The sequence below is a fragment of the Styela clava genome, chromosome 6 (genome assembly GCF_964204865.1).
Source record: "Styela clava chromosome 6, kaStyClav1.hap1.2, whole genome shotgun sequence".
NCBI lineage: Eukaryota > Metazoa > Chordata > Ascidiacea > Stolidobranchia > Styelidae > Styela > Styela clava.
The window spans coordinates 9,587,293-9,610,750 of NC_135255.1; the positions used below are offsets into that span (position 1 = coordinate 9,587,293).

The 23,458-nt window shown below is 32.2% G+C and overlaps 2 protein-coding genes across 4 annotated transcripts; both read right to left on the reverse strand.

Annotated features, from left to right (window-relative positions):
• Positions 1 to 849: 849 nt before the first annotated feature.
• On the reverse strand, positions 850 to 21,390 carry LOC120332083 (uncharacterized). Of its 3 annotated transcripts, none has more exons than XM_039399287.2 (28): positions 21,287 to 21,363; positions 20,382 to 20,535; positions 19,491 to 19,605; positions 18,976 to 19,145; positions 18,102 to 18,213; positions 17,144 to 17,286; positions 16,292 to 16,445; positions 15,401 to 15,601; positions 14,984 to 15,096; positions 14,219 to 14,396; positions 13,270 to 13,470; positions 12,057 to 12,705; positions 11,563 to 11,666; positions 10,477 to 10,606; positions 10,203 to 10,330; positions 9,528 to 9,738; positions 8,650 to 8,713; positions 7,924 to 8,038; positions 6,875 to 7,124; positions 5,708 to 5,885; positions 4,423 to 4,628; positions 3,725 to 3,835; positions 3,130 to 3,302; positions 2,690 to 2,771; positions 2,259 to 2,409; positions 1,561 to 1,693; positions 1,342 to 1,410; positions 850 to 1,059 (listed from the first exon to the last, which is right to left on the reverse strand). In XM_039399287.2, the coding sequence occupies exons 1-28, from the start codon at positions 21,327 to 21,329 to the stop codon at positions 904 to 906; spliced, it is 4,494 nt and encodes a 1,497-aa protein (XP_039255221.2). In that variant the 5' UTR covers positions 21,330 to 21,363; the 3' UTR covers positions 850 to 903. The 3 variants fall into 3 exon arrangements, with proteins under 3 accessions (XP_039255221.2, XP_039255220.2, XP_039255222.2); XM_039399286.2 differs by having other exon boundaries at positions 5,708 to 5,888; XM_039399288.2 differs by lacking the exon at positions 20,382 to 20,535 and having other exon boundaries at positions 5,708 to 5,888; positions 21,287 to 21,390.
• On the reverse strand, positions 21,362 to 22,754 carry LOC120332086 (mediator of RNA polymerase II transcription subunit 30-like). The gene has a single exon (XM_039399290.2). The coding sequence runs from the start codon at positions 22,750 to 22,752 to the stop codon at positions 22,222 to 22,224; it is 531 nt and encodes a 176-aa protein (XP_039255224.2). The 5' UTR covers positions 22,753 to 22,754; the 3' UTR covers positions 21,362 to 22,221.
• Positions 22,755 to 23,458: the final 704 nt, after the last annotated feature.

A 23,458-nucleotide genomic window follows, 5' to 3' on the forward strand; every position in this document is an offset into this window, starting at 1 on the left:
ATAAAAATGATATGAAATGATTTCATCACAAACTGGTCAAAACAGGATTTTCTCTGTAAAAATTTGAATGAACTTGTACAGGCCGCAGTTTTTTTACTTTTATATATCTCGTCAACGTAATTCAAAATTGCCTGCTTAATATTTTCAAATATAAAGGGTAAATAAAATTTTTTGAAACCTAGCTCAACTTCCTGCAAAATGAAATTATTTTATTGTTCAATTGAAATAAATCACAAACGAGTCAAAACAGGATCTTTACTGTAAAAATTTTAGTGAATTTTTATTGCTATCTAAACAATAACTAATTGTTTTTTTACATTTTACTAATATATATCTTATCAACCGGCCATTTCCTGCTAAATTAAGACTGCTACAGAAAACTTAAGGCTTGTTAACAATGGCAAATGTGAAATAAAGTTTTTGAAACCTAGCTCAACTTCCTGTAATATGAAATAGATCACAAACGAGTCAATTTTACAGGCTGCAGTATTTAACTTTGTGAAATAAAATTTCTATATAGAATGGTTTTTTTTAGAATGGAAAAAGGAGTGCTGTGCAACAAAATATGATGGTTTTTTTTAGAATGGAAAAAGGAGTGCTGTGCAACAAAATATGATAGTCTGAAAGTGTCTTGGTGACTTTAGGTTTGCATGTAAATGCAGTTGGAGCAACATACAGTCAGGGAGCTGCTGAAATTTGGGTCTGTGACCACATACACGGTGTGTTGAGTGTAACTGAAATGTGAGAAGTCTGAAAACACTCATTTATCATTTCTGTCTAACACTGCCAATTCTCGCGAGTTTTTTTTCTTTTAGCATTCTAAAACGACATAATTTAAACACAAACGACTACAGGAACCAATTTATTCTTGTTACGGCCCCCAAAGATATCGGTAACCAACTTTCAAACAAATCCCTTGTATTTAAAGTTTCTACCATAATCAATATACAATGTCTGAAAAACATCGCGAACACCAGCAGGTAAAGCCTTCCGAATCATAGCAACATCAAATTCATCCATCACAGATATGAGATGGTAAATTGCTCTAGTGAAGAATTTCTGTAACATTTTATATATTATAGTTGATTGTTCGTTACTATAACCCTTTCAAATATATTTCTTTGGAAGACGTAGATTGAGATACATTTTATGCATGAACACCCACCACTCAGATGAAGGGGTCAAGAATTATTCCTTGTAAATCAATGATTTACCCCAAGGTTCAACAGATCACTGATGTACATCAAAACTATATTCCGCACATCGTTATACTAAGATCATGATCACAGGAGGACATTAGCAGAGATTATTAATGAAATACCAAATTATTGTAATACTCACTTTCACAAATGGAACAATAGTATCCGAAGTAGTGATACAGATGTAATCTGCCACAACATATGACATGCACTGAAAGTAAAACAATATTTTTATCCCTTCCTCTCTAGTCTCTACTGTGATTACAACTTATACAATGAAGAGATGATCAGTTCTTGCTTTAGTTTATATCGGGCCATATTAAATTGAAATTTGTTAAACTGTTAGGCTCATTCATGTTACCTTTAAAAAATCTTTCTTGTAATTGTCAGCAACAAGTTGAAACAGTTTTTCCAATAATCCTGCACATTTTATTGATTTATTATAATTTTCATTATCATGCAGAAGTTCAGAAGAATCAATAATGGAATCCGACCTAAAAAGATTATGCATTCTATAACGATTGGAATATAATCTTGTTGGCTTTGCAAAGTAAAATACATAGTGAACTGTTATACAGAAAATAAGCTATGGCTAGGAATCTGTAATATAAGAATAGGTAAATTAAAAAGTCTAGTTTGAAATAATAGAGTGTGAGTGGAAACTATACAAAAACTAGAAAGTTGTTCACATAACTAGTACCACAGGGCCCAGAGAAACCATATTCACAAATTAAAAATTTGAAATCAATTTGTGGCTCTGCTGTTGATGCACTGTGCTAGGTGTTAGGAATATGTCTGCCATCACATCTACGATTACCCTGCTTGGGTTCACAGGTTCGAATCCTGTGGGGATGACTGTGTGTACACTGTGCTAAGTGCTAGGAATACACCTGCCATTGCAAGCCTTATTACCCTGCTTGGATCGCAAGTTTGAATCCTGTGTGGGATGATTGCTGCACAATAGGCCATGGTTTGCAATAAAATTACACCATTTTACCAACTTGTCTCCATCAAGACAAATATGATAAATCATAATCACAAAGAATTTTTAAAAAGTACTTCTGTTTTCCGAGATGCAGTGCAGCTTTCAACATCTTTCTAAATGCAGAATTACAGATAGCAGCAAGGTGTCCGATGTCTTTGTGATGGATAATTACGCAATGAATGACGTCATAGCATGAATGGAATGCTTCATACATCACAATAGCACCTGCCAATGGTATTTAGTATTTTTTAGTAATATATACAGGAACATTTGATGAGCAAAAAAGGGTCAATGCAGTATTTGCAAGGTCCACGTTACCTTATTGTAGAAAATAACAAAGAGCATTACGTTATTCACAAGTACAAAAACTGAAATATTTCAAAATGAAAAAGAATAAAAGCGAAGCAGCCGATTTATAGTAAATCTATTCTACTTCAATCCTATGCTTCAAGGTAGGTAATAAAATAATTGTCTGGTCTTTTACAGAAATGAAAAGTAAACAAACCTTTCAACTCATGTATTTTTTCGAGAGGGATTCCAAAAATTGCATCAAAAATATTGCAAATTTCGATTGCCTGAAGTCTCACCTGATAACATTACAAGTTTGATCTTAAATTACATATATCGCAATTTGATGCAAAAAAACAATAATAACCTAAAAATACAGAATCCAGGTCATTCGGAACATATTCTAGATAGAGCATAGTTTTTGTGCAAAGCATTAAAGATTTCTGAAACTATTGAGTACCATCATACACAAACAGAGGTTCAGTAGTTCGATTAAAACAAATGTTTTGTACCAGGAGAAAAAGAAACATGAACAATAACTTGTTGGTAGACGTAACATACATCAATTTATTTATTTTAGAGGAGCATGTCGCTCTCGAACTATAGTTAGAAGAGTAATTTCAATAATAAAAAACTATTAAAAATACAATTTCTCACCCATTTAATCTTGACAATTTTTGTAACAATTTGATTTGCGGAAATCAATGTTGTAACATTCATAGTGTTGATGTCAAGTGAGACCTTAGTTGAGTAAACATTGAGAGACTCGAGTAATGACTTGACAAATCTCGAACTGATAATTCTCGATACTTTTTGATCATCATCTTGACCTTGTGATGCATAACCAGAATACCAAAAAAAGGGTCAAAAAATATGAAAGATGTCATAATCGTTTACTGGCCTTACGCTGAATCCTCCCAGTTCGATGGTCTATGGCAGGTGTTCTCAACCTTTTTCCTGTTAAGTACCCCCGAGTCATGAAACAATCAACCCGAACCTCCAGCAATCCGACACCAAGCAAATTTATGATATATTGACTTACAATTTTTTAATTTTATTGTAACGGATATTAACAGAAGTATTTTTTCATTTATCATATCATATCTAACTTTATCTATCTCGCAATTGCAGTGGTTAAAAAAGGTTACTATGAGATATATTTTCATCCATGTATATGAAATATTCAACTGTTTATATATCCTCATATCTGACCTAGAAAGTTACTCTCGGGATATTTGTAATAAGATCTCACCAGTTTCATTGAGTAAACCAGAATCGAGCAGAAGAGAAGCAAACTTGATATTACTTTCAATATTTTCATCATCTCCACATCGCAAATTCAAAATAACCTCATCAAAAACATCTGAATGAATTGAAATTATTTTACAAAAATGCCAAGTAGCCTTCAGTAGCTTGGAGTTAGTAATAGTAATACCAATAATGGTATACAAAAATGAAAGAAATAATAGACTGAATACCTCGAAGAAACAGCTATCATCACAGTATGCGTTAGACTTTAAAAAAACAGTTAAACGAATATAACAAAGGTAGCAACATATCAAGCTACACATTGTTTTTGTTGATATCGACAGTTCGCAACAAGAGCCAAATTTGTGAAAATACCCAAATTACAGTGTTTAATTATGCCTCTATTAAACCATGGGTTTTGTTAACTTTTTCGGGTAAATGAAAAATTGCTATAATTGATTTTGCATTTTTTTCGACTTTGCATTCCCGCTTTTCAAAATTTTGTGAAAACTAACTGAGCTATAAAAAATGTGGAGTTCTCAGCTTCAAAAGCATATATATTTCAAAATTTTTGAATTTGCCTTTTAGTTTTGAGACCCTCGATATACCACAAAAACCTTTATAAAAAAAAATGGTTTGCTTTTGGCATTACTAAAAAAATCGCAAACAAAAATTAAATTCAATACAAAAATAACTGTTTACCTTTTTGAATATACTGGAGTGGTGTTTTCCATAAGAAGCATAAAATACATCTTTTCAACGCATGTTGGAAATGAGCATTTTGACAATCCTTTCCAAAATATTTGACCAGATTCAGAATATGAGATTTATCATACGTGTATTCTATTTCTTTCAACTGAAGACAGGACCCCAAAAAGTGAAGCTTTGCAATGAAGGCTTGATTTTTACTGCATTAAAATATGATCACATATTAGAAAAAGGAATGGTCAATTGTATGGTCATAAAGGTTCATTGACTTACAGCAGTACCGGTAGTGGATGGGATTTATACTAAAATCCAATATCTATCTGATCATTCAATAGCTTCAAATCAAAATTGAAAATCAAGTCCCGCAGCTGAGCAGTGCGCACAGTCGGCATCAAACAGTTGTAGGACACATGTGATGTAATGCCATGCGGAGGAGCAATATACTTATTTTGGATAAAATAGAGAGCAATATAGCCATTTAGTAAATTTCTCCCAGTACTAAAAAGAGTTTTTTTTAAAGAGTCAGTTTTATCAAAATATTTATCGGAACGATCCATATGTAGGCTACACTTCATGCACAATAAAAGAATATTTATAATAAATGATCTGTAGTATTGCAAATCAAACCAAATTATAAAAAATTTAAGTTCTAAAAGGCACAACACACAAAGACGACCCTCAGCAAAGACGGCTGGATTATGATCATCATATAGAAAATGATAGCATAAGAGTGGTGGGTCGAACAATATCGCAGGTCTATAAAATTTCTTCCAGAGTGTTGGCTCAAAACAAAGTTATTCAATCTTTGATGTTCTAAAACTAAACTGATGTAAGTCAATATGGCAGAAAAAACAAGCAGTTTAGTGACAGAGATTCCAAACACCAAGCTTTTCTTTAAAAAAACTTTAGATATAAAAATGAGAGAAGATGATCATAAATGCATCATTATCTACGACTTGATGTTAGATAACTCGGCTACTTTTTCACCTAATACTTTATTTGAATATACAGAGCGTTCATAACATATCATTACAATTTCAATACGAAGTCGATTCTCAACATCTTAACTAGATTTTTATTTTAATCAGTTTTATTTATGTTCATTTTACTTTAATATAACTGTAGGAGCCAACAAACTATAAATGGTATTGATAAACCTCCTTTGCAATTTGAAAAATAATTACGACTTTATGAACAACGGCCAACGGGTATATCTTTTAGACAGGAATTTATCAAAGAACTGATAATATTGAAAAAACGAAACTTTTACCAAGTATACCTGTCATCAGTTCCAATATTTACATTAGATTTGAAAATTTCAACAACATTGTCATCAATGCTAACTTGGTATTGATTTTCATGAGAGATCAGTAAATTGTAAGCATCAATACAAGATGATAATACAGCGAAATGGCTTTTGCTCAAATCTTTTCTTTTCTTGTTAAACAATTGACAAACTTCTAAATTTAAAGATAATAAAATCATATTGTGCAATGTTTGAATTTTTTTTGAATGGTATTGGCGTAATCCAACCAATTTCACTTAAATTTTGATGAAATTCATTTTTAGCTTCCGCGCAAATAATGTTCCATATAAAATGTGTTTTTCATATTCTCTTTTATGAGGAGTTTCGCTTTATTCAAAGCTTTAAATAACGCAGGCCATAAATTTTCCTCATTTTCGTATAAATAATTAGGAAATTTATGGGTTCTGTTTTGAGTGACCCTTTTGAGTGGATATAAGTGGGCCTGTGACTATTATGTAAAAAAAGAACCAGAATCAGAATCTTACTTAATCAGTCATAAACCTTTATTAAGTCAGTGGTCACGGGGCTTTAACATGCCATAGTTAGAGTCAAAGTACTAAGTTCAAAGTTTAGATTGAATTTGTAAACATGGAATTGTAGAGTCAGGCTTAGTACGATACTTACATTAATGTTACAGTAGCTCATACATTATTTGACACTAAATGTATTGGGTGGGGGAAAAAACAAATTTTTATTAATCAATTCATAAAGAATTCACGATCCATAGATTGAATATTAATCTGCATGGATACAATGCAACGGCACTGAAGTAAGAGTAAAGATAACTACTTTAAGTGATTCAAGAGTTTTGCTGCACACTAACACAGATATATTTCTGCAATATTTCGCTTCCCACTGCTTATCAAGCAACAAATTACTCATTTCACTGATCCAATAACATGCAAAACCGCCTTGGAGTGACACTCATTATTTGAAAATGCAGTTTTTCTGTTGTAGTTGAATTATGTATGTCTGTGAAAGTCTTGGTCAGATGTGTAAATACATTTGTGTTAGTGTGCAGCAAAACTCTTAAACCACAATAATTTTAAACTTTGTTCTTTTTTGCTCTGATTCATAAAGCTAACTAACAATTCATCGCAATCACGAAACTTCCATAAGTTTTGGAATACATATACTAACCTTGATACAATGAGTTCAAATCATCTGAAAGAATCTTTGGTGAAAAATTGTTGCCTTCTACAGAGGAATCAAGCTTAAGTTTTTTACAAATTTGAATTTCGTTTCTCATTTTTCTTTTCCTACAACCAGACTGAAATTTCTTTCCGTATAAAAAATCATTTCCATCATCAAATGATAAAAGACTGATCAGAGCACGGATTTGTACAGAAATTAATTCCATTGAAACATCATTGTCAGCTGCTTTTGAAAACTAAAAGAAAAGGATTCGTTAAGTTATACCATAAGCATCATAAGAGTAGGCAGCATTATTACATCTGGGGTGAATTTCTTTGTTTTGTTTACAGGGGTAAATAAATGCACGAGTAAAAATAATAAAAAATCCCATCTAAAGCATGAATATGACTTGATGTTATCTGACATCATCGCGCATTATCCACTATTCCAATAGACATTGAACAGCTACTTGCCAATAAACAAGGGAAGCCGTAACATTAAATGAATATAATGGAGTAATTTATCAATTTTGTTTTTCAGTGAATGAGCACTACTAATAAGCACATTAAAGGTGTATTTAGCTGTATTCCTTATTGTATTGACATGATCTGCTTCAAACTATTTTTCAAACCATGGTTTTTCGGTGACCCGCTAAGACACGACTTACGAAATATACCAAAATTTTAGTGATGGACGATTTAATAAGAGGCGAACTACTTCAGCATATCGCTATTTGGTTTATCGGTTTAATGCGGTCAAAAGCCAATCAAAAAATATAATTTTTTCTCAGAAGAATGGAAAGATGATTCATATGCTTGCGAATCCGTATTTTCGCGAAGGAATAGTCCTGCTATAAGTGCTCAAAACTACATAATACCATGCAATGATTATAAGAAAAAAATTCAACAATAAGTTTCTCATTGGTACAGACATTGAATGAATTTCTAGGATCCACAGTCTTCTTTAACGAAACGAATATATATAAATTTTGACCCATTCATTAAAAAAGGTTCGCCAACCCCTATCATATATTAGGTGTCATTACAAAATCTTACGGTCTTCAATATTGCCCTGGCATTGGTTGATGAATTATGATAACACGTAAATATGGTTTCTTGAAGCAATGCATTTAATGAGTCCTGCAGATCATTATCAACTAACTGTTTGATTCTAAAAAATAAAAAAATCTAGTAAAATAAAATCATATATTAAAATAAATCTATTATCAGTTATGTCAAAAGTAATTTTAATATTGACATACGTTCAAAAATAGTTATACTTATTGTAGTTAATTTTTTGATTTGAGGAATAATTTAGAATATTTTTATTGTAAAATAAATGATTCTGTGCATTTGGTATCTTGGGTTCAGGTCTGCCCTGACTGTTTTAGGTATAGAAAATATACCAAACCGTTTTTCTTAACTTTATTGGTTTATTAAAATCAATCTCTATACATAATATACAATGATTTGTCATAATTCATTGTAAGGCATGACCATATATTCAAAATTCAAAAATATTATTATTGCAAGTATATACCGGTAATACAATTCTTATTCACACCATTCTCTTCAAGCTGGATAGAAAAAAGCACTGATATCCGAAAATATGTAACGAGTCATTTTATTGGAATCTCAATCATTACTCCCTGGGTGAGGATGGGATTCAAAACCATGACGTGTAGCCTGCATAGCCAACACTTTTTTCAGAAGGCCATCGCGGCAATCATTCAGATTTTGCCACCCACATCTTTTATTTATAATGATATAATAAAAACATACCCGATAAAATATTTCAAGATTTCTACAGGTTCACAACATTGAAGCAAATCAATTCTTTTAATTCCTAAAACCAACAAATAAACATGCAAGATAAGAGTGCTGATGAATGACAAGTGACGCCCTTTGTCCGAATTACTACTGAACCAGAGCAGAATCAATAAAAAGTTTGAAAATATAACTACTAACTTATCAGAAAACATTTATTATTGTATAATGTATATCCCACTGAAAATAATGCTTCAATTCTCTCCAAAAATGAGTCTTGCACACAATCAGTAATTTGCCAAAATTTTGGGTTGTGCACTCAAAAAAAATATTAAGTGGTCAGTCTAAAGCTGGTTACCGAGATCCCTTCTGTATTAAATATGGAATTATTGATGGTACGCCACAATTAAAATCATAATTCAACAATAGGCCTGATAGTAGGAGGGTCAGGAAATTACTATAAATACCGTATATGCTCGTTTTACCGCCCGATCCTGATTAAGGGCCCGTTTGAATAGCCCGTGTGAACAGAACATAAAAATAAATAAGGGCCGGTGCTCGAATACCCGCACGATGTAAAAGCTGATGATTTTCAGTGGTAGAGAACAATAGGAAATGAGAAGCGCTTTTGTCACAATGCTGTTGAATTTTAAGCGCTGGTAGATAACACTCACGCCTTAGGCGTCCAAAAGTCAAAACTTTCGTTATTCTCGTTTGAATCATACTTTCATAATTATACTTGTGAATAATTTCACTTCAAAAATTACAAGCGCCCGTGCTTGAATAAGGGCCCGATTAGTGAGTTTGGTTAAAAGAATATGGGCCCGGGCTACAAAACGAGCAAATACGGTAATTTGAAATTTTCAATAGCGAAAGTTACATATTCTACATACCGACTATTTTTAGTATGAATGAGATCAGCTGTTTGAAAATTGAAAAATCATCTGTAGAAGCCATTTCACAATATTTCTTTACAATATTCTCCAAAATCTTGGAACAGGATAAAAGATGACCAAAGACTGGCACTGTTTCTTCCAAAGACAAACTTTCAATATTGACTTTTCTCAATATTTGCATGTATTTTTCTATTCCTTGGAACGCAATCTGAAAATTTAAGGAGAAAAGCAAATTTAATTATGTAACAAAGCATGCCTATTGCCTACCAAGCTACCATTTCGAAAAATGGGAACAATCACCCAGAAAAACTTCTCCCTGAAAATAATCCCTGCATAAAATATTCTACCCACACAAAATGCATTGCTAACCTTCTTTAAGAGGCATTTTTAATAAAAATTTTGAGAATGTAATCATGTGTTATGTTTTCCAATGATCCCTTCCAAGAGTTTGCTAACAGTTATGCTTGTTATTTTCAATACTTATCAAAGTCTAGTTCGGAAATCCGAAACTCGTGTTCTTTTGGAATCTGTTTTATTTGAATTTTTTTGTAGAAATTTTTATGTCATCTGAAAATTCTTTACGGTGTGGTCACTCCATCTTAGTAAACTCGAAAAACGGTGTGTGAAATGTATAAAAAATAAATATAACTAAAAAAAATTATAATATTTAACCTTCACTTCATCAAAGCTGTCTATTTTCAACAGCTTTTTATTCTGAAGGATGCCGGTCACCATTTTAGCAGGATCCATTTTTGGTGGTGGCGAAGTAAATGGCGGCAGCATCTTGTTAGGAATGTATTCTGAAAATATATTATTGAATCAGTATTTAGAAAAGGATTAGGTGTAATTTCATGTTAGCTTATTGAAGAGCAATATATACCAGAATAAAAGCAGGAAATTTAGAATTTCAACATTTGCTCTTGAAAAAAGATTTTTCAGAACAAACCTGACAGCCTCTTGGCAGCAATCTTTAACACCAAGAAAGAAATTCCATCTTGAGAAGAATCTGGGAAAAAATCGAAAGCCTTCTCCAGCAATGTTTTGCAGTCATCTGACCAGGTTAGATTACAGAACATCTGAATATAATATAGATCACATTTAGGAGTAGACTACAATAGATGATACATAAAAATCAGAACATAGGAAGTTGTAATCAGTCCAGTGTTATGAGAATAATCCCTCTTTGAACACAAAACAGCAAAATATACACAAGCAAATATATATTAACCCTTTCCATGCGATTTTTATTTTTTATTAAATAATCGTATTGGCTACGCCGATTTTATGCATTTGTACCCCCACAACTAATCGATCGACTAACAAAAAACTAATGATCCTCTGCTGCCCACTGACGGCTCGTTGGGAAGCTTATTTAAAGAGCTTGCAATTGGCGATTAAAAAAAAAAGTTTTTTAAAAAGTGGTGGTCTGAGTCACAAACCGGATAGAAAAAAGGCATTTATTTTTCTTGGGAGTTGAAACTTCAAACCGTGATAAAAAATAGAAATATTCGCTAAATCCTTTACTGTTACCGCTTCGTGGTTGGCAAACAATAGCATAATATTGCTGTAGCAATTTCGTGATCTAACTCAAAATACTTTGGTAGATGGAATGGATAATATGTCTTCTATTACCACCCAAAACACCGAAATTTGCATAAATTTCAAAAACACTTCCTCGATCCGCCGCAAATAAAATTCCCGTCGTAAGCGAAAGCGAGATTTACCGTCGCTTATGTTAATCTCGAAGAAGACTTATCAATAAACTAAAATCCGGAAAAACTAGACCAACAGTTTGCGACCGATTGCTAAATAAAACAGTGGAGTACATCAACGTACCCGCCGCAATCTAGCGACTTTTGTCGTGGGTACGTATACATGCCCACCGCACGGAAAGGGTTAAACACTTGGATAATCGAATCAGCCATTAATCCTATCAAAATTTAATCGCATAAGGATAAAATACGACATAAAATCTATAACTTTCAGAATTCTTACATAAGGCCTGAACAATATTTTGCATAGTCGTACTTACCAAACTGACTGCTGCATTGATCATCCACTTTCTTATAACCTTATGATTCAAAAGTACAGGTGAAAAGTCTACAACATGTTTGAATACAGGAATCAAAATGCCACCTAGAAAATAAAAACTTTGTCAAAATATAAGTAAAAAAGAGAATAACGAATTTATAATAGTCTGTCATTTTTTTATATGTCAAATCAAATTCTGCTTTATATTAAAAAAGATACCTTAAACTAGCAATATCTATTACAGAATACCAGTGGTTTAGTATTTTAGGACTCTAACTCTTAAAATCAATTTAGAAATCATTTTAAATAAACCTACTGGAAACAATAATAGAACAAAGAAATAATGCTCAAATACATAGGCTTAAAAAGCCTTCTGTCAGAATGGTGTTCTCTTGAATTAAATAATTGAAAAAGCGAAATTTGGCTGAAATATCAGGCCTGCATCACAGAAAAAGGGGAGTTAAGTGGCTCAATTTAATTCCAGTCATCAATTACCTGATTGTGATAATTCTCCTGTGTTTATTGATTGCAAATACAATTCTAACTGTTTTAATAAATCATTCAAGGCGTCACACACTGCATCAGCATTTTCCACAAGTGTAAGTTTTTTTGATTTTTGTGATATTTCTATCACATTATGATTTTGAGTTAATTTTTGAATCTTTATTAAAATAAGGAGAACAAAATTAAGTTTTGGGTCATTCGTTGATAACGCAGAAAACTCGATCAAAGGGAAGTCATCTGTGAAGAGCGAGCTGGATGCAAATGTTGTTTTGTCGTTGTTCTTGTTGTATAGCACATTTTGAATTCCCGGTAACACTTCATCAGATTCAACAACAACATATTTTTCCAGTGCGTTTGATAACTGTGTTTCTATCAAAGTGGCTGATAAAAAATTTCCAATCAATTTTTCACCGATTGTATTTTTCAAAACCATTTCTTGCAAAGCCTTTGTTGATGATTTCAAAGACGAAATGTTTTCTTTAAATTTTTCACGAACTGTCAAATGATTCCAAAGAGTAAATATAGGTGTCTTTGAAACAACTTTGTGAAGTAATTTAAACAACATATTGAGGAATCCAAGAGTGGAAGATTGAGTGTTTTCGTTGTAACCTTCCACTGGATTTTTCGAAATTTCTTCAACCTTTTCAATGACAAAAATAAGTAATGAGGGTGTGGTTGTTAGAGTATCACATATACCGGTGGATGAAGTTTCTTATTAACAGTAAGCATCATGCTTGCATGCTTTAGCAAAAAACTTGCACCGGAATTTTTCGAATTTTAAAATGATAGTCATATTCAAAATAATTCAATATATTGATTTAACGAGTAGCAAAATCATTTAACCAGAATCAGGGATGTATCATGCATGATATTAAAAATCATAATGTTACTATGAAAAATGATAATCTAAATTAAAAAAATTAATTATTCGAATTGACGTTTCTTGATATCACAAGAACAAAACCTGAAGCCAGCAGTACAAGTTTTAAAAATTTTACAAAGGGAATTTACCAATATATATATCTGCACCTATAGGTGTATTAAATAAAGTAAAAATACCCAAATGAAAACTGATTATTAAAACAAACAATCCTGGTTAAGATATATTTAGAAATGAATTCATAATAAAATTGAAATTGTAACACTCCTGTACAATAAAAGAGCAGAATAAATCATTGAAACAAACAACAATCGAAATACTCACTTTTTGTGAAATCCTTACAAGAATAGTTGACCAAATCTCAATAACTAAACTTGGAGACAACTTTGAAGTAAACGTTTTTCCGAGACAGTTGCCAAATTCCTCAGCAATGTTTATTAAACGATTCGTATCAATGTTTCGTGCTGTATCATATTCAACAGCACTTTCAAGTACAAGTATCACAATGTTGACCAATCTGACAGACTAAAATAGAAATACCGTAGTCCGTATTTTAAAAACATAATAGGATTGGTGAAAACCATCGCTTTTTCAATTACATACGAGTTTAGAAAGCAGAAATTGTCAATATTCATACCTTAGCGCAGGGGTCTGCAACCTTTAATACAGGAGTGCCAGATACAAATAACTGGGCGAAACAACAGGCCGCACCTTTACTTAACATAGGCTTTCTAGTAGTTGCAAGCACAAAAATTTTAGTTATTGATCTTATGACATGTGTCCTTCGCACAAACTAGCTGTTAGGGCATTGTAATGTTATAGATAATAAACTGGACTTAGGTATAGGCTTTGCAAAGCAATGGGATTGGAATTACTCTCACGTACCAGATTAAACTAAATTAAAACTCGATTCACTAGCCGCACACCATTCAAAATTAGCACTTCTCCATGGGCCACAAATTTTTTTCTTGTGAGATGCATTTGGGCGGCAGTTTGCACACCCCTGTCTTAGAGTAATGTTGTAATGTATTACAATGAAAATCAAAAATTTATCAGTACTCAAAAACGGAACATAACAGATGGAAAAATTATATATTTGTTAAATGATTCATATGAGGAGCCTAGAAAAAAAATATAAAAGTAATAGCCTCCTAGTACTTGGTCTATTGAAGATTTGAAAAAGATTGGTCAGACAGTTATAGGAAAAATCAATATTAAATTTAAAATCCATTAAACAGACATTATTTATTAGGATACTAGCAAACAAGCATACCTGTCGAATCTTAATATAAACATCAACAAAGCAGTCAACCATTTCAAAAATATTTTTCAAAGGAATTTTATTGGATGAGTCTTTACTGACGGATTTGATTATGATTGACTTCATCCATGGCTCAACAATTGATTTGTCAATTTCAGCCATTACCATCATACAAGACAACCACTGGCAACTGAAAAAAGAAAGTGATCTTTTCTGAGTAAACTTTGACAGGATAAACACATTAGGAAAGTTGATTTTCATCCGGGATTCCTATAACATATCGATAAGTTTAGTATATGAACTTGATCTCCCTTAGACTAATTTCAAAAAAAGATTTAAAATCCCAGGTAATTTTTATGGTTGAATAAAAATTGCACGCTGTATCTTTGTGAACAAGTTATTTTCACACTACTCTACAAGGTGTTCATCAAGTCTACTAACATCAGTTCTCAACATATTTAGGCGCAAAACTGATATTTCTTTTTACTGCAAGAAAACCCTCGTTTTCCTTGATAAAATTCTTGCTAAGGTTATTTCATCAAGTGTTTTAATTGTTTGAAAATAATGGGATTTGGAATCTACCAGTCAAAATCACACTACAAATACCACAGGAATGATAAATAGAGGGGCCATAAGTGCCAAAACCAACTGGAAGGTGGCCACGAGGCATAAAAAGTTGGAAACCACTGCTTACATGGTACCGATAAATTCCCTTTGCACTTTTTGCATTACAAATGTTCTTCATACAACCAAAAACACCAATACTGTTAATCTTACCACGGCTTATAATTAGTGACAAGAGATTCTGTAATTTTCTTCATCCATTGCAGTAAATCTTCACTTAGCTTTTTATCGACAGCAGGTTGATATAATCTGTATAAATCTGCCATCTATCAATTAAAAATAATAGAGATTCCGATGAAAGTATGTAAAATTTATTTATGATCATATGAATGTTATAATTTATAACTTATTTCATTTTCTTTTATTAATCATGTTGGATAATAAGTTTCTAAACGATTGATAGCCTTTTTAGCGTAATTTAGTTCAAAACGAGGCCAGCATACATTGACCTAAAAGTAGAACACCCTATGAGACATACTACCGGTAATTGATAATTCAGAAACTATTCCTTGATACAGCAGGACAGTTAGCGTAAATTATTACCTAGATTGAGTAGAAAATAAGACAAACCTTTAATAGTCCACAAAGCAGGGCAATATTCAATTTGTCACAAGAAGTAATATCACGACATTTTGTTTGATGAACACATGCAATATTAGTCAATTCCTTCAACATTTTGATCTTCACTTCAGACTTTACTTTAGCATAAATGAGGAAAAGTTTGAAGAATAAGGTAATACAATTTTCACCAACTTTTCCATCAGTTTGCTCCTTTGAAAATATGACAAACAGATAGAAATTTATACAGAATTATGCTTTATAAAATTAAAATTGTGTAACAAAAACTACTAAAACCGAAAACCGGGACATCTAAGCATACCACAGTGTGTACGATGACCAGAGTTGGCCGATACAAAATAATGTTCGATTCCAAATACAACCTAAAATATTATTTTCGAATACAGTGTTGCCCCAACCTTTTATGTCTCATAGCCCTCTTTCGAAGGCTTTATAAGATCATGACCCTTGTTTACCACTACAAATATACAAGCAATGGAGCAATGCACACATTGCGCACATTCTAAGCCATCTCTATTTACTTTGATAAAGCCAAAGCCAACGTAATTGTCGTCATATTTCCGTTTCTAGAAATTAAATTTCTTCTCCTATATACGAATATAATAGATTTATAATGGTTATCTCTCTGCAGGTCAGATAGCCTGCCAGTGCCAACCAATTACAAAGATTAGAATTTGCGGAGCACTGAAATATCCAAGGTGATATTTTGATTCATAGAATCCAAATCCCATTATGATCAAACAATTCCTACACAAGAAAGTGAAAACACCCTCAGACCGAAAATTACCTTTCCAGTTGATAAAACTATAGAGAACGAGGAATTTTCTTATAAAGGGTAAATTATACAAACAAAATCGCAATAAAATCAAATTAGCTAACTACCTTTTGAGATATATTTTGTAGCACACCCATAACCAAGTTAAGTCTCTTTGATCTTTGAAATTTCTTCGACCTGCGTCTCGTTTCATCAGTTTCAACATCATTTTTTGTGCCAAATTCATCAGAAATAAGGTCATCATAGATTTTCATATTTTCTCTGAAAATTATTAACATCATTTACAATTTCATATGCAAATTAAGAAAATACTAAACAGCTAAAAGCAATTTGAGTATTTCTACATCTCACATTATAATATAGATGTCAGATGACATAAAAAATTAGATTAGAACCTTATATGAATACAAACCACAGCCTTTCTTCCAGCCTGCGGTTGATTTTGGGTATGGGGATAGAGATAGCCACTTCATTCAGCGACTTAATTTTCATAACTTATAATAAACTGTTTTCCTATATGGAAAAATAGTGACACGGAAATAAGACATCAGGCTGACATATGACAATCAGTATACTGTTTTGAAGTGAATGGGATTGCAATTTGATAAAAAAGGGCGCTCCAGAAGTATGTGTACCGATATGGAGGTAATTTTATTCGCCTATTTTACATTAAGTTGTGTAAAGGAACTGAAACCTATGGGCAGGGGGGATATTCACTTGGCTAACACAGACAGTCCCCGAACCCGTAATAGAAGTAAAATAAGGAAAATTGGAATAAAATTATAACCTAACCCTAACCTGGTACACATATTATGGGATTATCAAAATAGGAGCAGAAAAACTGTAATATTTGTGAGAAAATTTATGTGACAAATGTAATACTAAAATTGGTTATATCCATGTTTTATTCAGAGAACATAAATTTTTCTTTATTATCATTCTAACAATAAAGTACCAACTCTGAAAATAATGCTGTTAAAATGGTCTTTTCCAACACTGATAAAAGTGCAATGACATCATGCTCTGTTTTTTCTATATTAGTACAATCACAATGCAGTTCCAACACAAGCAGCAACAGATGCTTGCAAAATGGCATGAGAGACTGAAAAATATTTGAAGTTAACATAACATTATGATGACACTACATAAGGTTAAAAGAATGTAATCTATGTATATACAAAAATAATTTGACACAAACTAGCAAACAATCAAATTTACAAGGTGATCGTACCCTAAAGTAATCTAGGACTAGGAGACAGTGTTTCCTAACCGCTGGTCATTATCTCCACCCCATTCTAGCTACCAAGCTTCGCACATAACTCTAGTTCACTTTTGCAAAACATCATGGCTGGAGGACCCGCTCGAATTTTTTAAAAGTTATGCACCAATATTCATCATCGTCAAAATTTGTTTGAAATCTGATTGACAAATTGAGATTTTTTTGGTGATTTGTTATTCTTTGTTTTCATGTTCTGTACCAAAATATGTATATTACTCAGGATATTTATTTATATATTTCGATATTTTGTTACCAGTCCGTAAGGTTATTTAATTTGATGTCACCGGTCTGTGGGGGTGGAAAAGTTGGAAACCACTGATCTAGGAAGTTGTGCATGAAATATAAAGTTAAGTTATTTCTAGAATATGTTTCTAATGACTTGGGTGCTGTTTTTTGGGGGTCACCCTTTATTTCAAGAAATACAGGCATGTGGTATGATTTAATAACCTTTTGATGTTTTTCCACCATTGCATCCCATAACATACCCCCACTATTTTATAAGCTTTTTGAATTAAAATTTTATTACCAACAATAATAAAATCAAATTGAAAAAACTTATAGAAATACCAAATAAATTTTTAATAAGCTCGAATTTTCTAATTTGGAAAACCCTACGATGAAGATAAATTAAACCTTACTTTTTTATTGGCATTGTAACCTTTCATCAATTTCAAGTTCTTCTCCAAAAGAAATCTAACATGATCTAAAAAGTCATTGAGTTCCGTGTGATTTGTAGAATTCTTCATTTGTCTGAATAGTAACATTAAAGATGAACAATGGAATTCAAAGGCAGAAAAACAATTTTTATAAAATTGACTTCAATTTCCAATGAGGTATATTTCTCAATATTCAGGATTATGGTGATGGCAGTGACAGAAATCTTTGAGCGTTAGAAATGTGGTTGTCATTATAACGATAAATCAGAACCGCAGATCACCTTAAATGAGGTTTCCACATTAAATTTTGCGAGCGGTGATTGTTGTTGTTGTACTTGCGTTTATTGTAAGTTATTTACTGAACTGCACGTTTGTTATGTCATATATTACCTCATCCATCCATCTAAACCACTCCAATCAAGACCAAATAAAAAGTGATTTGATTAAAAGTATGTTAGTTCAGTTTGGATTTTTTTTCCAGTATGGCATTGTTTACCTAATTTTCTACACCCTTGGTAGGGGGATGGGCATTTAGTCTTTCAACTGACGGTAATCAGCCCTATAGCCTCTGTAGCTGCGCCGCACGCTGTTTGTCTGACAAAAACATAATATAACTCATCAAAATCTCACGAACATACTAGCGATTTTGTGTAAAAATCAAGCTTTGGAAATTCAATCTAATTTATTTCAAAGTGAAACGATTACTAGATCATGCCTATTCAAGATACAAGATAATAAATAATTCACTTGAAAAGAATGGATTTCACCAAACCTGCATCAAAAAAGCAATATCTACTTCACTACTCATGGGAAAAGAGTATTACTGAAAATTTGGAAGGAAAACTTTAGAACTTACAATTTGACAAAATTGATCCAGGTTGAAGTATAGGCTGACAACGCCTCAAACTGTGATGAGATATTGCATATTATTTTATCATTCGTCAGTAAGATTTCCCCAATTGATCGAAGACATTCTCTCATGTCGCCAAAATTATTATCTTGATTTTGCAGATATTCCGATATAGTCTAAATGAAATATGTAATAAACAATATTTCTAATGTATTTTGAAAGTTATATATCTAGTTATCTATTGCCACATGGTTTTCCCTCATCTTATTATATTTGTTCCCCACAGTCTAGAAAAAATTCGTAACTGAAATTTGAGTAGGAAATATTTTATTAAAATAGAAACATAAGGGATATCGCGAAATAACAGTGTTTATTCACTAAAAGAATTCACTTAAATCACAATAGGATTAAAAGACTTCAATGAATTATGGCCATGAACCGAATTTATACAATATGCATTCATTCATGCTTCATTTTGCGAATTCAATATGGATGAATTAAATATGTGTCTTCAAAACCACCTGTGTAACAGCAGGCTTGACGGTCACAGTTTTTAAATCAGGCAATTCTTCAACAAGACATTTTGAAGTCAAAAAATCTTTAAATGTGTGTATAGCAGCAGTGAAATCTGAAGAACTACAAAGATAAAGTTGAATAATGATGTTGTTATTTGTAACATTCGGATATTTCAGCGTTTCCCAACCCGTGAGAAATTTTGTTGTTTTGGGAGAGGAACTACAAAAATACTTTGTAATTGGTGTAGCCATAATAAGATTGTTTACCGTAGTTATATAGTACTATTGTAATACGTATTTAACTAGAGCTGCGTGCAGCTTTAACAGGCTTCCCGCGTAAAAAAAAATTTGCATTTTATTGCTAGCTGAGAACTTCTGCACATTTGAGGTGAATTTCAAGTTTGTAGGACCAATTTGAAAAAATAATAATAAATAAATAATAATAATAATAAAACACAGGAATACAATAGGTTCCCTGCTGACAAGCAGCGGGAAGCCTAATAATAAGGACACATTATAAACTATTCGAAAGCTGGAGTGCAAGGTACATGTAACACTAGTTAATGATGCTATAAAGATTAAAAAAGTAATGCAGGGAGGGCATAAAGAATCCAAAATAGGCAAACAAAGGAATATATCAAAAGTATATTCGATTCTCTTATTTTAAACACTTATCATTCGAATCATCTCATGTCTTTAATCAGCAATGCCTTACATGTTTCATTTCACACTTCTTGAATACTTATCAGATCGGTTACTTTCAGAAAAATTTCATTGAAGGGTCCAGTGAATAATGTTAAAAATTTCCAATTTTTTAATAGGAATTATCATGAAGCAACTAGTTAAGATCTGATCAACGCATCTTAGGTAGTAGCACCTTAGGTGGGATAAACTCACTTTGATACAAGAGATGTTAACTGAGTGCCCAGCCAATTCAATAGCAACTGATACTTTCTTGCCAAAACGAATTCATTTGAAATCCAAAGGACACGACAGAGCTTTAATCTCGAAGCAAATGGAACTTCATTATCATTCAAAAGATGGTACGAGTCTATAAAATATTATATATTCAATTGACAGGTATGTTAAAACGAGAGTGAAAAGAGGTTCGTATACACATAGACACTTGAACTGATATTTTTATTGCTCATGCGTTTTGAAAATTGTTGCTCCACAACCTCTCCATTCTACTACATCTCCCGGCAAAACCAAAAAAAGCTTCCAACCCTTCCATTTTCCGAGGATTCAGTCAAATAATTGTTTGTTTGTTTTAATTTTTTGAATTACCAGATTTAAACATATGAAATTTCAATTACTAGAATATCCAGTTTCGGCCATCCTTGGCCGGCTTAAATGACCAACATGCCATGTGTTGCGCACTTCTGTTCTAGAATAATCTTTCTCCCTGTACCAACTATTTTGATAATGCTCGGAGAGTCGTAAGAGGGAGAAAACGTGTGGAATATGATTTGAAATTAGCAGTTGTATTGTATATATGTATAATTGTACCATATTAGATTTTTTTTGAGATCCCCATTCATGAGTATTGCCAACATCACTTTAGGCAGTCAGATAATAAATGGTCCTAAATTAGCCACCATAACTGATGAAACAACCTTACAATGGGAGATGAGTATTTTCATCTGAATACATCCATTTAAAATCATCATTTCATTGTAGTAAAATTTTTGATAACTATGAGATTTTGTGAGAGTTTTTTCATTTTCGATAGTCAGGCTCTGATACGAACATTCAAGTTAAATTCGAGTAGAAACCTACTAATCCCAAAGTCAGGACCTCACCTGCACCAACTGAAAATTTCTCCATATTTCTCTTTATTAACATTTAATATGCACAGTTTATTAATACATTGAATGCTGTAATATAAAAAGAATGAAAACATGGTAAATTATATATGATTGAGATGACTTACAAATCAAATTTGCATCTTGTAGGAAGGTTGTAATCATAGTAGGCACTGGCAAATAATAAATGTATCGCTGTAACACATTTCGAGCACCTTGAGGACTGATGTATTTACCAAGTTTGAAATCACAATCACTAAGAAAAAGTAAAGTAAATTCAACACGGTGTATGGAGTGGAACATATTTATCCATCATATGACTTGCAATGGCCCTAATCCGAAAGATGATATTAATCAAATTTCCCATTTAAAATCAGTGGGGTTCAGATTTCTCCACTACTCAAAGAATTGAAGTGTTAAGATAAAAAGGTTGCCATGATCAAATAATCTCATGCTGATGATAAAATATAAAGCTGCCATTTTGATCCAATTGATTCCCCCCTACTAGAGACTGGTATATTTATAAACCAAAGGACAAAAAGTCAAAGGTGGTTAATATATAACCAATTACAAAGGTTAATTAAAATTTGCAGAACACAGAAGAATTTATATTGTTATTGTGATTGGTAGATGCCAAATCCCATTATGACCAAACAATTCTTGCACAAATAAAGAGAAAAACTCCTGTGACCGAAAATAACCTTTTCAGTAAATAATGAAACAATAAAATATTTGTTTTGAAAGAAAAAGTATGCAAACAAAATCACATTAAAATCATTTTGGCACCCCCTAGAAATTGTGAACCCCTAGAAAGACCACCTGCCCCCGGTTGGGAACCACCTTTCCAATGAATCACATTAATAGAAAACTAAATAAATTTGCAAATTTAAAGGTGACAAAGCAATAGAATAAACCCACAAATCAACTGATTATCAAAGACTGTCTAACGTTGACAATACTGAATTAACTTCCCAAACTAAATTTCTCATTTGTTCTAATAAATTTTTCAATTGTTCATTTCTGGTATTTAAAATGGTTTCAAGTTCACTTTTCTTTTGTTCAAGAAAAATTTCTTTCTGACTTCTCGGAAGTTCATCGGCTAAACTTTCACCAGAATCCATATTTTGATTAGTATGAGGAATTAAAACACACGGATCTACGTCATCTGGAAGTTTCTTTTGGCATTCTCTATATACATGTTTCAGTCTTTTAAAATGGGATTCAATTTGCACGAGACTGTCTGCAATCTTTTTCGATACATTTTGTGTGTTTCTCATACTAGGTTGGGTTCCATTAGGAAGTTGCATTAGTTTGAAGTTTTGGAAGACTTCACTGACTTTTTGTACGAGTTCTTGCACTGTATCTTGCCCCATTTGGCAAAGAGATGCTATGTTCAATTCATGTGGTTGTTTAGGCCCTAATGGTTCAGGATGGCCAGGGGGTACACCCGGAATATTAGCCATATTGTATAATATTATTTCTAAAAAGAAAATTGTGTTTAAGAAGTGACAGTTTTTTGCAGTATTTTACAATCAAGTTCGCACCCATCTATACAAAAAAATGAAACAAAAGAAGAATAAAAAACAAAAAAAACTGACTTGAAAATTTCGATACAAGCTAATGATTTAGCTTAATGGAACACATAAATAATATTGGGGACAAGAAAATATTGGAACTGATATTTTGATGAATAAATTAAAATTGTGTATCTTTGTCAGTAAAATAAAATGGCAGTTGAAAATTTGGTAGAAACAGTAACAAAAGGCACTTTAGTGGCATTGTTGAATAGGCTGTATCGCTGATATCAAAAACAAATATATACAGTAACCAACAGGTAGCAATATTTCAAATGTGAAGGCAACCATTTCAATCTCATTTATGCCAAACCAAATCCCTCTATGCTTAGCAATTATTATGCACAGACAACAAATGCCAATTATTGACATCATGTCATGAAAACATTCATTTTTTCAGTAATGAAAAAATATTCATGAAAAAAATTGAAAAATATAGTACGGTAAGTGATTAATAAATAGCCCCCGATAAACACAACCGAAAAATAATCTAAATTTAATTGATTCGAATATTGTTTATGCCTTGGTTTAATTAAACAACTGTGGCAATGTTATTCTAAAAACAAAATGTGGCAATGTTATTCTAGAAACAAAA

Coding starts and splice junctions, on each gene's coding strand:
- LOC120332086 (XM_039399290.2), bottom strand. CDS start 22,752: ATGGCTAATATTCCGGGTGTACCCCCTGGCCATCCTGAACCATTAGGG.
- LOC120332083 (XM_039399286.2), bottom strand. CDS start 21,329: ATGTTAATAAAGAGAAATATGGAGAAATTTTCAGTTGGTGCAG. Junction 10,331..10,476: donor TGCTGCCAAGAGGCTGTCAG/GTTTGTTCTGAA, acceptor ATATATTTTCAG/AATACATTCCTAACAAGATG. Junction 9,739..10,202: donor ACAGCTTTGATGAAGTGAAG/GTTAAATATTAT, acceptor TTAAATTTTCAG/ATTGCGTTCCAAGGAATAGA.